This window comes from Sus scrofa, chromosome 3 (assembly GCF_000003025.6).
Source record: "Sus scrofa isolate TJ Tabasco breed Duroc chromosome 3, Sscrofa11.1, whole genome shotgun sequence".
In the NCBI taxonomy this organism is placed as follows: Eukaryota; Metazoa; Chordata; class Mammalia; order Artiodactyla; family Suidae; genus Sus; species Sus scrofa.
Window position 1 is genome coordinate 33,643,623 of NC_010445.4, and position 14,208 is coordinate 33,657,830.

General features: G+C 47.0%; 1 protein-coding gene across 1 annotated transcript in view; it reads right to left on the bottom strand.

Annotated features, from left to right (window-relative positions):
* Positions 1-11,716, bottom strand: part of C3H16orf72 (chromosome 3 C16orf72 homolog) — a 28,378-nt gene extending 16,662 nt beyond the window's left edge. Inside the window, exons 1-2 of the mRNA XM_003354616.4 lie at positions 11,024-11,716; positions 10,276-10,356 (exon numbers count right to left, since the gene is read on the bottom strand). Of these exons, the coding sequence (XP_003354664.3) occupies positions 10,276-10,356; positions 11,024-11,249 (307 nt within the window). The 5' untranslated portion in view covers positions 11,250-11,716. The remainder of the gene's footprint in view (positions 1-10,275; positions 10,357-11,023) is intronic.

Genomic DNA, 14,208 nt, shown 5'->3' on the forward strand with positions numbered 1-14,208 from the left:
GTTCCTTTATCTCTAGACCTTTGTACAAGTACAAATTCTTATTTAACACAAAAAAATCATTCCTCTATTACTTTTCCTGTCCTCAATGTTTTTTAAAAATCAAGATGTCTGCTACATCTAAAGTAGACTCTGAAAAAGAGAGCATAATCAATGAATAAAAGGCTCTGTCCCAGAAAGACAATAATCCAGACATGGAAGATCTCAAGCTTCATGAATTTGCTTTATTTTAAAAGACAGCAAGAGGGCAGCATAAGCAGAACTTTATAGCAAGGTCCATTCCTTAGCAAATTATTACTCCTTATTGTTAAAAGTTAAAAAGAAAAATGGAAGAAGTTACCCATGGGAGCACTCTTAAAAATATTAAACTCCATCACAACTTTAAGATTTTTTTTTTTCTTTTTTAGGGCCGTACCCACGGCATATGGAGGTTCCCAGGCTAGGGGTCTAATGTGAGCTACAGCTGCTGGCCTACACCACAGCCAGAGCAACTCAGGATCCAAGCCGCATATGCGACCTACACCACCACAGCTCTTGGCAACCCAGGTCCTCAACCCAGAGAGTGAGGCCAGGGATTGAACACGCAACCACATGGTTCCTAGTCGGATTCGTTTCTGCTGCACCACTATGGGCATTCCACAGCTTTAAGATTATTCTAACTTTACAGATATAAAAAAAGCTACTAGTGAATGAAGTAATCTCTCCAGTTGTCTCACTACTAGAATGGCCAAGTTACAATGTGAATGTCTTCAGATTTCTCATTTCCTCATAAAGCAAGCATGAATCCGGTTTCAAGAGGATAATATAGCACTCTCCCATCTCTTAAAGACCTCCACGAACCCAACCTTAGATAAGGGATGGATAATCTCTAGATGACTTTGTCAAGCTGTATGTGGACCTGAAGTGATTCTGAAAGAGTTGGAAACATCCGGAGAAATCAAGTCATTGAGTAAAACTAAGCCCATCCCATGGGACCACTGAAAGGAGAATAAGCTAGAGTGCTATGAACCTACAGGCAACAGGTTTCTACAAACTGCCCTACCTAACAGTGCTGTTATTACCAAGCTAACTAGAGAAAGAAGTTTTTGTTTCCAGGCAGAATGACTCAGGAAATTTTATTTTTCGAGAATCAAATGGGGGTAGGCCTGGAACTGGAAATACAGAGGGGGAAAAAAGCTGAAAGCGTGAAAGAGGTACAAGAAACAAGTCTGAAGCAAGCGTGGATAGTGAAAAGATGAAGCAGCCATGTTAATGTACACCTAGCAAACCAGACAGCAAATAAGAAAAGCTGAATTTGATATGAAACTCAAGAAGGGAAGGAGCCACATGAGGTGATTAAAAAAAAAAAAAAAAATTTTTTTTTTTTAAACTGACAATCCTGGAATTCCCATCCTGGCACAGTGGTTAACAAATCCGACTAGGAACCATGAGGTTGCGGGTTCGATCCCTGCCCTTGCTCAGTGTGTTAAGGATCCGGTGTTGCCGTGAGCTGTGGTGTAGGTCGCAGACGCGGCTCGGATCCCGAGTTGCTGTGGCTCTGGCGTAGGCTGGCGGCTATAGCTCCGATTAGACCCCTAGCCTGGGAACCTCCACATGCCGCAGGAGCGGCCCAAGAAATGGCAAAAAGACCAAAAAAAAAAAAAAATTTTTTTTTTTAAATAAAAATAAACTGACAATCCTGAGAAGAAAGAGCTTGGCAAAGTTTTGATTTGTTCTGACTGTGGACGCAAGGAAATCCCAAAAGTCAAATCTGCAAGGGACTGATGCTTTCATCACAGGTGAACAAAAGTGGAAAACTCAAATGTTTATAGTTTTAGAAGGAAGGCAATTATGTAGTAAGTTGTGAACCTCTTTTAAAATGTAACCAACTGACCATTTCACCTCAAAACTTCTGCACAAGTCTCAACATCAAAACGAATCAAGAACATACTTAAAAACAACAAGCATTTTGTAAATAGACTTTTATAGAGTAACAGGATCAGGAGAAAAGACAAGTGTAACAACCTTTCAGGTCTTCTGGTGCATGCTTTTGCACTGCCTGCACATAATTTGGTTTGATACCATTAACAGCCTATCCTGAAAACCAATTCCAATTAATTTACCACCCAGATTAATCCAATCTCAGTTATTTCCTTAAAATCTCATGTTGACACTCAAGTATTTACAACATAGTCCCTTCTGGAGTTCCTGCTGTGGCTCCAGCAGTAAAGAATCCAACTAGTATCCATGAGGACATGGGTTCAATCCCTGGCCCTATTCAGTGGGTTAAGGATCTGGTGTTGCCATGCGCTGTGATGGAAGTCAAAGCTGCAGCTCAGATCCCTCATGATGACTGTAGTGTGGGCCAGCAGCTACAGCTCCAATTCTACCTCTAGCCTGGGAACTTCCATATATATACTGCAAGTGAGGCCCTAAAAAAATAAAATAAAATACAGTCCCTTCTGGCATTGCTGCAGCTGTGCCATAGGTCACAGATGCAGCTCAGATTTGATCCCTGGCCTGGGAACTTCCATACTCTTATAAGTGAAAAATTTTTTAATTAAAAAAGCAAATAATTTGGGCTCAGCAGGTTAAGAACCCATGCATAAGGATGCTGGTTCAATCCCTGGCCTCACTCAGTGGGTTAAGGATCCAGTGCTGCTGCAAGCTGTGGATGCAGCTTAGATCTGGCATGGCTGTGGAGTAGGCCTGCAGCTGCAGCTCTGATTCAACCCCTAGCCTGGGAACTTTCATATGCTGCAGGTGTGGCTGTAAAAAGAAAAATAAATACATAAATAAAACAAAATACAGTCCTTATGTTTAAGAACTTTAAAGAGTTAACTTGGTTGAAAATAAAACCCTCCTATCATTCCTAAGTAGGAGAGACATTATTGCTTACTGGAGAATCTTAGGAATGCCCAGACTAGACTTTTAATCACAGGTTAATTTAGTGTCCAGTAGGATCTCTCTCACACACACACACACAGCCTCTCAATCAAAGACTGCTTTGAATACACTTGAACCCTGACAAGTAGACCCTCAAATTCTTGAAGTGCAGAGCACAGAAACTACGGGAATAGTCTTGCATCCAACACTATTTTAAAGAAATATGGAGTTCCCGTCGTGGCGCAGTGGTTAACGAATCCGACTAAGAACCATGAGGTTGTGGGTTCGGTCCCTGCCCTTGCTCAGTGGGTTAAGGATCCGGCGTTGCCGTGAGCTGTGGTGTAGGTTGCAGACGCTGCTCGGATCCAGCGTTGCTGTGGCTCTGGCGTAGGCTGGCAGCTACAGCTCCGATTCGACCCCTAGCCTGGGAACCTCCATATGCCGCGGGAGCGGCCCAAAGAAATAGCAAAAAGACAAAAAAAAAAAAAAAAATGCTACTGAAACGATTTCACAAAGCCACTGTGGAAAAGGGCCATAAACATAAAGGTTAGGCAAAGTCCAAGGGCATCAAAAGGTCAACCCAGCAACACATTCATTTCCTTATTCAAGAAACAAAATTCAAACAAGTCACAGTAGATATCTCGTTTCATATTTTTCAGGAAAAAAACGTTTTTGTATGAGTAGCTGAAATCAAATGCAGAAGATTTTATTAGTCTCCTTTCCCCACGACTAGCAAGAGCAGCAGGCACAGAATCATACTGATTTATTTCTGAGATGAAGACCAAATGCAGAACTTTTTCACAGAAAACACAGAGACAATCAAATTTCACTTTTTATAGCTTTTGATACTCACAAACCTTATGTGAGTTAGCCATAACAGATATCCAAATTTCATAAACAAGGAACTGGAACTAAAGCTCAAAGGGCCTTGCCAAATAGGCAAAATTCTACAGCATATATCTTCCTCAAGAATTAATTTCCCCTTCCCCTTAGAGAACCTACAAACCAGAAAAAAAAAATCACACTGCTAGATCAAAGCACCATTTCCAAAGACAACTAGTCACAAAACATTTGACTTAGAATTAAATCTGCACTGACCAACTAGTCTGCTTCAGGGAAAAAAAAGTGTTTTATATGTTTTAGTTGAAGAGTCCCCTGGTGGCCTAGCTGTTAAGAACTCCGTATTGTCACTGCTGTGGCTCAGGTTACTGCTGTGGCACAGGTTCAATCCCTGGCCTGAGAACTTCCATATGCCAAGGGCAGAGCCTAACAAATGAGAGTCATGGCCAAAATAAAACTGTTTTTCAATTGTTTTGAGGAAGCAATTTCTATGTATTCCCTAATGAAGTAGTATCCAAAAAGAAACACTAATTTCTAGCGAAGTTATACATTGACTTAATCTTCACCTGGCACACACAAAGGAAGGAACCAAGGAAAAATCCCAGTGCCACAGTTGCCTGGCATCCAATCCTGTCCTCCCTTGCTGAAATTTTTGTTTAGATAGCTCTAGAGAACATCTTCTCCATATGTGCTCAAGGGGTGAAACTTTTCAGTTAAGTCTGTATAGCCCCCGACTGTGGCTATGAAATTGGTTCTTAGTAACCATGCAACCCAATTCTGTCCAAGAGACAAGAGTCATTTTCTGGCAGCCCCAGAGAAAGAAACTTCTGAGCTCTTCCAACCTTCCATGAGTGACCCTAAAACGTTCAGTATGAGATGCCAATATACTGAAAGTAGCCTAAGGACAAAGCTAGCACACACGAGCGGAGTAGAAAGCCATAGAGCAGGAGGCCTGAGCCACTGGATTTAGTCAATTCCACCCTCAGCCTTTAAGTCAGAGAGCAACTGATCTATGTCCACACCACAGAAGCCAGCCTGACTTGTATGTTCTGGTACTTGCAGCCAACATATCCTTATACCCAAAAAAAAAAAAAAAAAAAAAAATCACACGTTAAGAAAAAGACTATCTTCTACAAAAATTCACAGAAACAATCTATAAACAATATTAATAATGACTGAGGCTGCTGCTTCTTGGTTTAATAATAAGACTCAGGTTTTTTTTTTTTTAGCGCTTCTCTCACAGAACATGGAAGTTCCAGACTAGGGGTCAAATGTGAGCTGCAGCTGCCAGCCTACACCACAGCTACAGCAACTCCGGATCTGAGCCATATCTGTGACCTACACCACAGCTCAAGCAAAGCTGGAACCTTAACCCGCTGAGCAAAGGCCAGGGATTAAACCTGCAACCTCATGGTTTCTACTCAGATTCATTTTCGCTGCACTGCAACCAGAATTCCTAAGGTTCCTTTTTGATTTTTTATTATTTTTATTTTTCCCATTGTAGTTGATTTACAGTGTCATCAATTTCTGCTGTACAGCAAAGTGACCCAGTCTCTCTCACACACACACACACACTTATATATATATATATTCTTTTTCTCACATTATCCTCCATCATGTTCCATCACAAGTGACTGGATATAGTTCCCTGTGCTATACATCAGGATCTCACTGCTTATCCACTCCAAATGCAATAATTTGCATCTATGAACCCCAAACTCCCAGTCCATCCCAATTCCTCCCCCTCCCCCCAGGCAACCACAAGACTCATGGTTTCTAATCATAATCTATACCAAAACATTTGGAACACTCAAATCACAACAGGTTTTTTTTTAAGAAGAAGGGTAAGTCACAAACCAACTCCAGAACGTCAAAATGTAAGCTGAGGAGTTCCCGTCGTGGCTCAGTGGTTAACAAATCTGAGTAGGAACCATGACATTTCGGGTTCGATCCCTGGCCTTGCTCAGTGGGTTAAGGATCCAGCGTTGCTTTGGCTGTGGTGTAGGCCGGTGGCTACAGCTCTGATTCCACCCTAGCCTGGGAACCTCCATATGCCGTGGGAGAGGCCTTGAGAAAAGGCAAAAAGACCAAAAAAAAAAGTAAGCTGAAATTTCAGTAACAGCCTTCCGGTATGCTTTCTCTGACCACTTGTTTATAAACCAATCACTCGTCCACAAATTTTCAGTATGGTCCATTCACTTTCAGTTCACATACAGCCCAAGAGGGCCACGATCAAATGAGCCGACATATTACAAAGAGGCTCTGGCAGCAAGATAGCTCATCAAAGACTTTAAAGGCATCATGCTATGATTTTTCTCACCTCTCAATTCTATTTACATTTATAGCCCTTTTAGGGAAAGAGAAAGAAGTACCCACCACAAAAGTTATTCCAACACGAAAATAAGAATCCTTCCCTTCATCTTAAGCACTGTCCATAGCCAGACATACCTAAAAAATAGAATCTGACCAACACAGTCCATGCTTGAAGACTCACTACATGCCATACTAAGAGTCTATACTTAATTAACCCTACCTCAGTTGACAAAATGAAGGAACATAATGGTGAAATATTTTGTTCCATTTTCTCCAGGACCATGCAACTAAGCAGTTATAGTTAACTGTCTAAAATGCAGCAGAAGACTCCATAATGATGCTGCTGGCCTTCAACAAGTACTGCTAGAGTACAGTCACACTTAGGGGGGGCAAAGGCTGGTGGAGGAGAAGATCCGAAACACCTTTAATATAAACAGTATCAAGAGAAAGCTCTGGGAGTTCCCCTCATGGCTCAGGGGTAACAAACCCGGCTAGTATCCATGATGACAAGGGTTCAGTCCCTGGCTTTGCTCAATGGGTTAAGAATACAGTGCTGCTGTGAGCTGTGGTGTAGGTGAGTTGTGGTCTAAGTTGCGCTCGGATCCTACGTTGCTGTGACTGTGGTGTAGGTCAGCAGCTACAGCTCTGATTAGATCCCTAGCCTGGGAACCTCCACATGCTATGGGTGCAAGCATTAAAAAAAAAAAAAAGGGGGGGGGGGGGAGAGAATGCTCAACATATGTGGTAGAACTCTCCAGGCAGTTAACATTTCAGACACAGTTTTAAAATGTGAAGGTAGGAGACTGGAGCTTAACTTACAACAAAAATCAAAGAAAACATTATAAAGCTGAGAGAAATAACAATTAAATCACTGGTCCATCTGACCACAAGAGGTTCAACAGGACAGTTTTGTTCCCAAAAGACAGCCACCTATGCAACCTCTATTGAGCAAGGAGCCCCAATGATAGAAAGAATTTAGAATTCAGTAAAGGATACTTCCCTAATGAGGAGTCACAAGCGAGACTGAAACAGGTCTCCCAAGGAAATGGGAGGTGGATTTAAGCAGCAAGACAGAGACAGGCGTGACCATGCATTTGTCAGGTAACCATGAACCCAGGCTTGGTGAAAACCACCTCAGAAACTTCACTGCCTTTAGCTGCAAAAATCAAACAATGTACTAAGCCAGATACACAACCCTACTGAGTATTTAATAAACCAATCACTTTCTTTACATTTATCAAATCAAAGCAAAAACAAAAAACAGCCATTTTCTTACCTTCCAAAAAAAAGGATGCCAAAGGCTGACCCAACAGTTTACTATGTAGGTAGAAGGAACTAGCACTCCACTTTGCCGAATTCTGTCCACACTGATGATGCCCGCCTCTCTCTCCTCCAAGTCCCCCCACCCAGCCACACTAAACCAAACGAATGTTCAATTTTTCAAAGCCCCACAGGCAATCAAAAGGGGCCTTCTGCAAGACTTTAACCTCAATTCTGACTTTCCCTCATGCTCGTTTTAGGTGTTATCAAGGAGCTAGTTCAAGTGCCAACCTCTCCCCAGGCTGCAAAATGAGCCATTTTTAGCTTGTCAGATAAGGGCTTAATCATACACAACACAAGAGCATTGCCCATTTCCAGATATCCCCCCGAAATCTCCCCCCCGTAAATCCCATGTAAATATTTCATCAAAACTGTGAGCACTCCAAATATATCACTACTTACAGCTACATGAACTGTGACACTATCTTGCTAATTTTATTGGTTCTATTTAAGAACCCAATTACTCCTACAGCTGCACTCTTGTTCTTTATAAAGACCACACCCTGAAAAGGAGGAGGAATCTGAAGATCTTCAGAGCTTATCCACACTTTCTGTGAATCGGTTAATAACGATGCTATACTACTACCAAACTTCACAAACCACAGCTAACCATAACCATTAGAGACGTTATTTCATTTTACAGAAACACGATACAAGACAAAACTAACGCTGGACTAACAATACAGCATTTGCAGTAATGCAAGAACTTCCCATGTTTATTTAAAAACAAATTTAAGGCCTTTAATTAAAGTTTCTTAAACAAAGAAAACATTTTAAGAAGCATTTTCAAATCAAGTAATCAAATTAAGGTTTATTTCCGAGTTCAGCTTCTGAGCCTATCTTTTCATACGAAAAATTAACAGAGGAGTTCCTGTCATGGCCCAGAGGTTAACGAATCCAACTAGGAACCATGAAGTTGAGGGTTCAATCCCTGGCCTCGCTCAGTGGGTTAATGATCCGACATTGCCCTGAGCTGTGGTGTAGGTCGTAGACACAGCTCGGTTCTGGTGTGGCTGTGGCGTAGGCTGGCAGCTGTAGCTCCAATTCGACCCCTAGCCTGGAAACCTCCACATGCCGCGGGTGCGGCCCTAAAAAGGAAAATAAACAAATAAATAACACCAAAGAAAGCTGCCAGCTGTAGTCCTAAAGAGATAACATTCTGGGAGCACACAGTACCAATAACTGAAAGCCAGAGGATATTCATACTTTTGTATGACCTAGTCAAAGAGCCTGGCACATAGAAGGAACTAAAGAAACAGGCTGCCTTCCCCTTAAACAAAAAATAACTGCAAAAAGCAAATGGCTAAAATGTGATACCTCCACAAAACAGAACACTACTGAGAATGAAAAAGCCCTGAGCTATCACTACCTGCAAAGCCAACTCTGTAAATCAACCCCAAAAACATTAAAAGTAGAAGCCAGACACAAATAGCTACATACCATAAGATTCTATTTATTATATTATGTAAACAAAAACCCTACATACAGCAAGCAGATCCGTGGTGTTCACGGGTGAGGGTGGGGGATAAATATATTCCATTCACTAACAATGTATGTCAAACTCAAGCTATCCATCTTTAAAAAGGTGATTCGCTGTATATAAATTTATACCCCAAGAAAGTTGAGTTTTTTTAAAAATGAGTTTCAAATATTTCAAAATTTCCTGCCTCAGTGAAACCAAAAACCATTCCAGAGAATGTTCAAAACTCTCAAGCAGTAATAGATGTCAGAGTCAAAATCTAAGGAACTGAATTACATAAAATCAAAGTTGACCACTGGCACCCTTTAATACTGTTTCCCTTTTCTCATTAAGCCTAGCCTATCAGTTCCTCATTCCCTAACTTTCCATTCAATTCTGTTTACGTTCTCAAATTACGATTCCCAAAACCTGCAAGTTCTACCCAGGTAATCCAAAATAAAGGATATTTCTTCCATAAAATGCTACCTTAATTTGCTCATTCTTATGCAAGAAAAGGAATCTGAGAATCAAGTCGATCCACAGCCTGTGCTTCAATAGTTGAAACAAAGTTCGATAATTTTGAAATGCACAAAGCTTTACAGCATTTATCAGCACTTTCTAAAAGTTTAAAAGGATTTAATTACACGATTACTAACACTAGCATTCAAATTCAAATCCTTTTTCCAGAGAAACCTTGCCAAAAATCAAACCCAAATTTCCAAATCTTCGAAATGAGAGTAATGCACAAAATCTAAACCCATTGTTACTAAGGAAGCATGATGGGCAAGAACATTTACCCACATACCTTCACATGGGGGCGGGGAGGGGATTAACTGCAGAAAAGCACTACCATGAAACACAAATCAACTCAAACTCCGATCACAGATCTCCTGCCAACGAAGTACAATTGGTTTTGAAGGCAAACATCCATGACTTGCTAGGAAAAAGCAGGGTGCTAATATGCGCACATATTATTCCAATTAGCTACTTTTCGACGCACTTAAATGCTATGCCACCACTATTCTGGGAATTGCCTAAACTCAAAACCTTTTCCAAGAGATGCTTTTCCACCAGTGTGCCTTCCACCTCTCTGTGAGACATAAATTCTTCCCAGGGTCTCCAGCTTTGAGCTTTTCAACCTCGACACTACTGCCAGGGCCGACGTGGGAGTGGGGAGGCTGTTTCAGCACCACAGGATATTCAGCAGCCTCCTCTAAATGATGACACCCACAAATGCCCCCAGACATTGCCAAATGTCGCCGAGGGGGGACAAATGCCCCCTAGCTGAGAATCGGCTATCTAGGTATATACCACCACCGGTATTCTCTAGTTGCAAGCTATTAATGGCTGGATTCAGGAGCAGAAAACACTCCTCGACCCGGGGCCAGGTCAAGGTGGCCAATGCCCTCGGAACGCCGTACTTATCCCCTGACTCAGGCTGCCCTTCCCCTTAGTCGGCAATGCAGCAAGGTTAGCGTTACCTTTGTAGAGGTTGGTGACAGCGGTGGCTGCGTTTTGGAAGGGGACCCAGAGAGAAAGTCCTGGCTGCTGACACACTCGGTCTGAAAGACGACAAAAAGAGAAAAAAAAAAAAAAAAAGAAAGAAAGAAATGCACAAAGACGGGGCGAGGGGGGAGGGGGGAGAGAGAGAGAAAGCAATGTTATTTGGGCGTCAATCACTCCGGAACGGCCATATTAGGTTTCGCCATTTTGTTCAAGGTTTTCGGGATCCCGCACTGGGTCGGGGGCCGGCAGGAAGGGGGTCGCGGCGGGCGGCCAGGGGGGGACGCGGGACGCGGGGCGCAGCCGGGGCCCAGGCGCGGCGGTGGGAGGCGCCCCCTCAAAGTCCCCGCCCCGAGACCGGCTCCGGCACAATAGGCCGCCCCGGAGCCTCCCTTCGCCATTTTGTGACCGGGGGCCCCTCCCCTCCCCTCACAGGCCCCGGGCGCCCGGCGGCCCGGCCCCAGAAGCGAGGGGCCCCCCGGGCGGCCCCCAACGCAGGAGCCCCCAGCGCCCGCCCCGGGCCACCCCCCGGGCGCCTCCCGACGGCCCGCCTCCCGCGACGCCATCTTGCGGGGAGGGGGCGGCAGGGCCGCGACGCGACGGCCGGAGCCTCGGAGACCGCCCAACCCCACCGCCAACCCCGGACTCTCCGCCGACCGCCCGACAGCCGGGCCCTAGGCGGCGGCGACGGGGGCGACGGCGCAAGATGGCGGCAGCAGCCCTCACCTTTGTAGAGCTGGGCCACGGCGGTGGCCGAGTTCTGGAAGAGGTGCCACAGTTTCTGCTGCTTGTGCTCGGGCTGCGCGGCGGCCGCCGCCTCCTCCTGCAGCTCGGGGGGCAGCTGCTCGTCCTGCTCCGCCTCGGCCAGGCACTGCCGCTCCCACTTGGAAAACCAGTGCTCGGGCCCGTGCTCCTGGATCTCGGCCTCGCCCTCCTCTTTCCGCTCCTCCATCCTCCGCGGCCTCCCGCGGCCTCGCCGCCGCCGCCGCGTCCTCCTCAGGCGGGGCTCCCGCGGGAGCGTCGTCGTCGAGCGGCCCGGTGGCGGGGCCCAGCGGCCGGCGGCGGCTCCTCGCGGCGACCCAGACCTCCTGCACCCCGACGGCCTGCGAGCCCCGCCCCGCGGCCCCGCGCTGTCCGGGACGACCCCCGCCCCGAGTCTCCCTACCCCCGGGCCCCGCCGAAGGTCGCCGCGGACCGGATGATCGCCGCCGCCCCTCGCCTCGCCGGCCTGAGCCGGTCTACCACCACGCCATAGCGCCGCGGCCTCTCTAGGGCCGCCGCCGCAGACCACCGAGACCTCCGCGAAGCCCGGCCTGCGCCACCGAGCCCACCCCGAAGACTGAGGAACGTCTTCGTCGTCGCCGCCGCCGTCGACGCCTCTGCGGCTGCTGGTCACCGCCCTCCCCCGCCCACATGCTGACTGGGGAAGCACCGCCCACTCGGCCCCGGCTCCCCTGCCCAGTTGGGGCGCGCCCACTCCGAGAGCCCCCATTGGTCCGATCCGACCGGTTCCGCGTGCCGTCCCCTGAATATAGAGCCGTGATTGGCTCGTAGGCCTGTCCGCCTGACGTAACCAGTGGGCGGGGGAAAGGGAGTGAAAGTCAGGAAGGATGAAGACTGGGACAGAGGGGAGGAGCTGACAGTGGTTGCGTCGGAGCCAACCGAGGTGGGGAGGATAGAGAAATGCGCATGCGCGCTAGTTGCAGCCGCAGCTGCCAGGCGGCGTGCGGGGGTCACGTGACCTGGCCCCGCGGCCGCACCCCGAGGGGGCTTTTCCGGCGCTTCCGAGGCCCCGGGGGACGCAAAGTCTAGTCCAGCTACTGGGCCCCTGGGACTGAGGGATGTAGTGGGTGACAGCCTCCTACGCCAGACTCTTGGGCTTCCAAAGAGAAGAGGGAAGTGAAGAAGGTGAATGAACTTGCGAAGCGAGTCTTCGTTTATTTCAGAGACCAATTTCCTAGATTAGCAAGTTGAGCCTTGGAGTCCACAAAAAAACTTCTAAGTGGCTAGGCCGGCGGGCCGCCACCACTCACGCGGCTCGCTTCTCGTTGCGTCCAGGGGGCTCTTGCGCCCGCCCCCCACCCTGACCCGTCCCTTGACTAGACCTCTGCGGCCGCGCAGCCGACTCACAAAGCCGAAAATAAACCTCGGCAGGAGAGCTGTGCCTCGGCCAGGCTGCGTCTGTGCCTTCGTGAAGTTGGCGGCCCCCGCACCTGTCCCAAAAAGCACACTCCTGGGCCATGTGCTGCAGCCTGCGTCACGCGCCAGCCCCCGCCTCCTCCGGCCGGGAATCCTCGTGGCCGCGCCAAGTGGGAGGCCGGGTTTCCAGGGGGTTAGTTCTGCGCCGATTTCTCAATCACCTGCCGTGTGCGATCTCCGCATCACCCGGGCTGCGCGCCTCCTGTGGACCAGGCGCCGAGCTGCGCGCTGTGGTCACCAGGCTGGGGACGTCCCAGGGGCTCAAGGTCTGGAGAGGAAGAAGCCACGTAAAGGGGCGATGACCGCACAGATGCAAAACTGGCCCTTAGACTCATACGCTGACGGCGGGGGTACGAGCCACGGGGGCTTGGATAAGTCCCAGGGGCTGCGAAAGCGCCCTTCTACAAAGCGGTTTGGCTGTAAAGCCATCACTTTTGGAAGAAAATCTGACCTCACTGTGGGCTACAAGTCCCGGCAGGATCTGGCCCCGCCGCCTCCTCTGCGTTCATCTGAACTCCACTCTCTGCTTGGCTAGGGCTGCCCAGCCACACTGCCCTTCTTTCTGCTTCGTCAGACCTCCAAGCTCTTCTCTGCTTCAAGGCCTTTGCCCTCGCAGTTTCCTCTCTCCTGCCTCGTCGTCATTCCTCAAGGTTTGGCTCAAATGGCCTGGAAGCAGAGAACGCTTGTCAGACCAGCTGCGTTAAAGTACCTCCCTCTACACTCTCCTGTGGCCTGGTTTTAGTTTTTCATAGCCCGCATTGCTCTCTGAAATGATTTACTTGTGTGCCTCCTCTCACCACAAAGTAAGTTCTTACAAGGCAAGGATCTTGGCAGTCTTGTTCTCTGTTGAATCTTAAGAGATTAGCAGAGGAGGAGTTCCCTTTGTGGCTCAGCAGGTCAAGAACCCAACTTAAAAAAAAAAAAAAAAAAAGAACCCAACTTAGTGTCCCTAAGGATTCGGCTTCTTTCCCTGTCCTCCGCCACTAGGTTAAGGATGCAACGTAGCAGCAAGCTGCTGCATAGGTTGTAGATGCAGCTGGGATCCAGTGTTTCTGCAGACCAGCCGCTGCAGCTCCAGTTGGACCCCTAGCTGTTGGAACTTCCATTTGCCCCTGGTGCAGCCCTGAAAAGAAAAAAAAAATTACTAGGAGAATTACCTGCTGTCCTATTGGATTAAGGACCCGCTGTTGTCACTGCTGTGGTATGGGTTCCAACCCTGACCAGGGAACTTACATTTGCCCTGGGCACAACCAAAAAAAAAAAAAAAAAAAAAAAATATATATATATATATATATATATATATCAGCAGTGTTTTTATAATAAACCATAATGGAATGGAATACTAAAAATATATATAACAATCACTTTACTGTAGAGCAGATATTAGCATTGTAAATCAACTATAATTCAATTTAAAAATAATAATAAAAATCAGTAGTGCTTAGAAAGAAAAGGGGATAAAGGCTATGGCAGAAAGGACATGCCAAGCAAAAGTGGGGGCTTTAGACCAACCTCAGTTCCTTAGTTCATCCGCTAGAATGGGAGGTAGCGGCAGGCAGGGCACCTTGTCCATTTGGTTAGAGGCACACAGCCTGGGTTTGTTTTGTACAGCTACTACAAAAACAATATATTGAGGGAGTTCTCTGGTAGCACAGTGGATTAAGGAACCAGCATTGTCACTGCAGCAGCTCTGGTCATTGCTGTGGCACAGA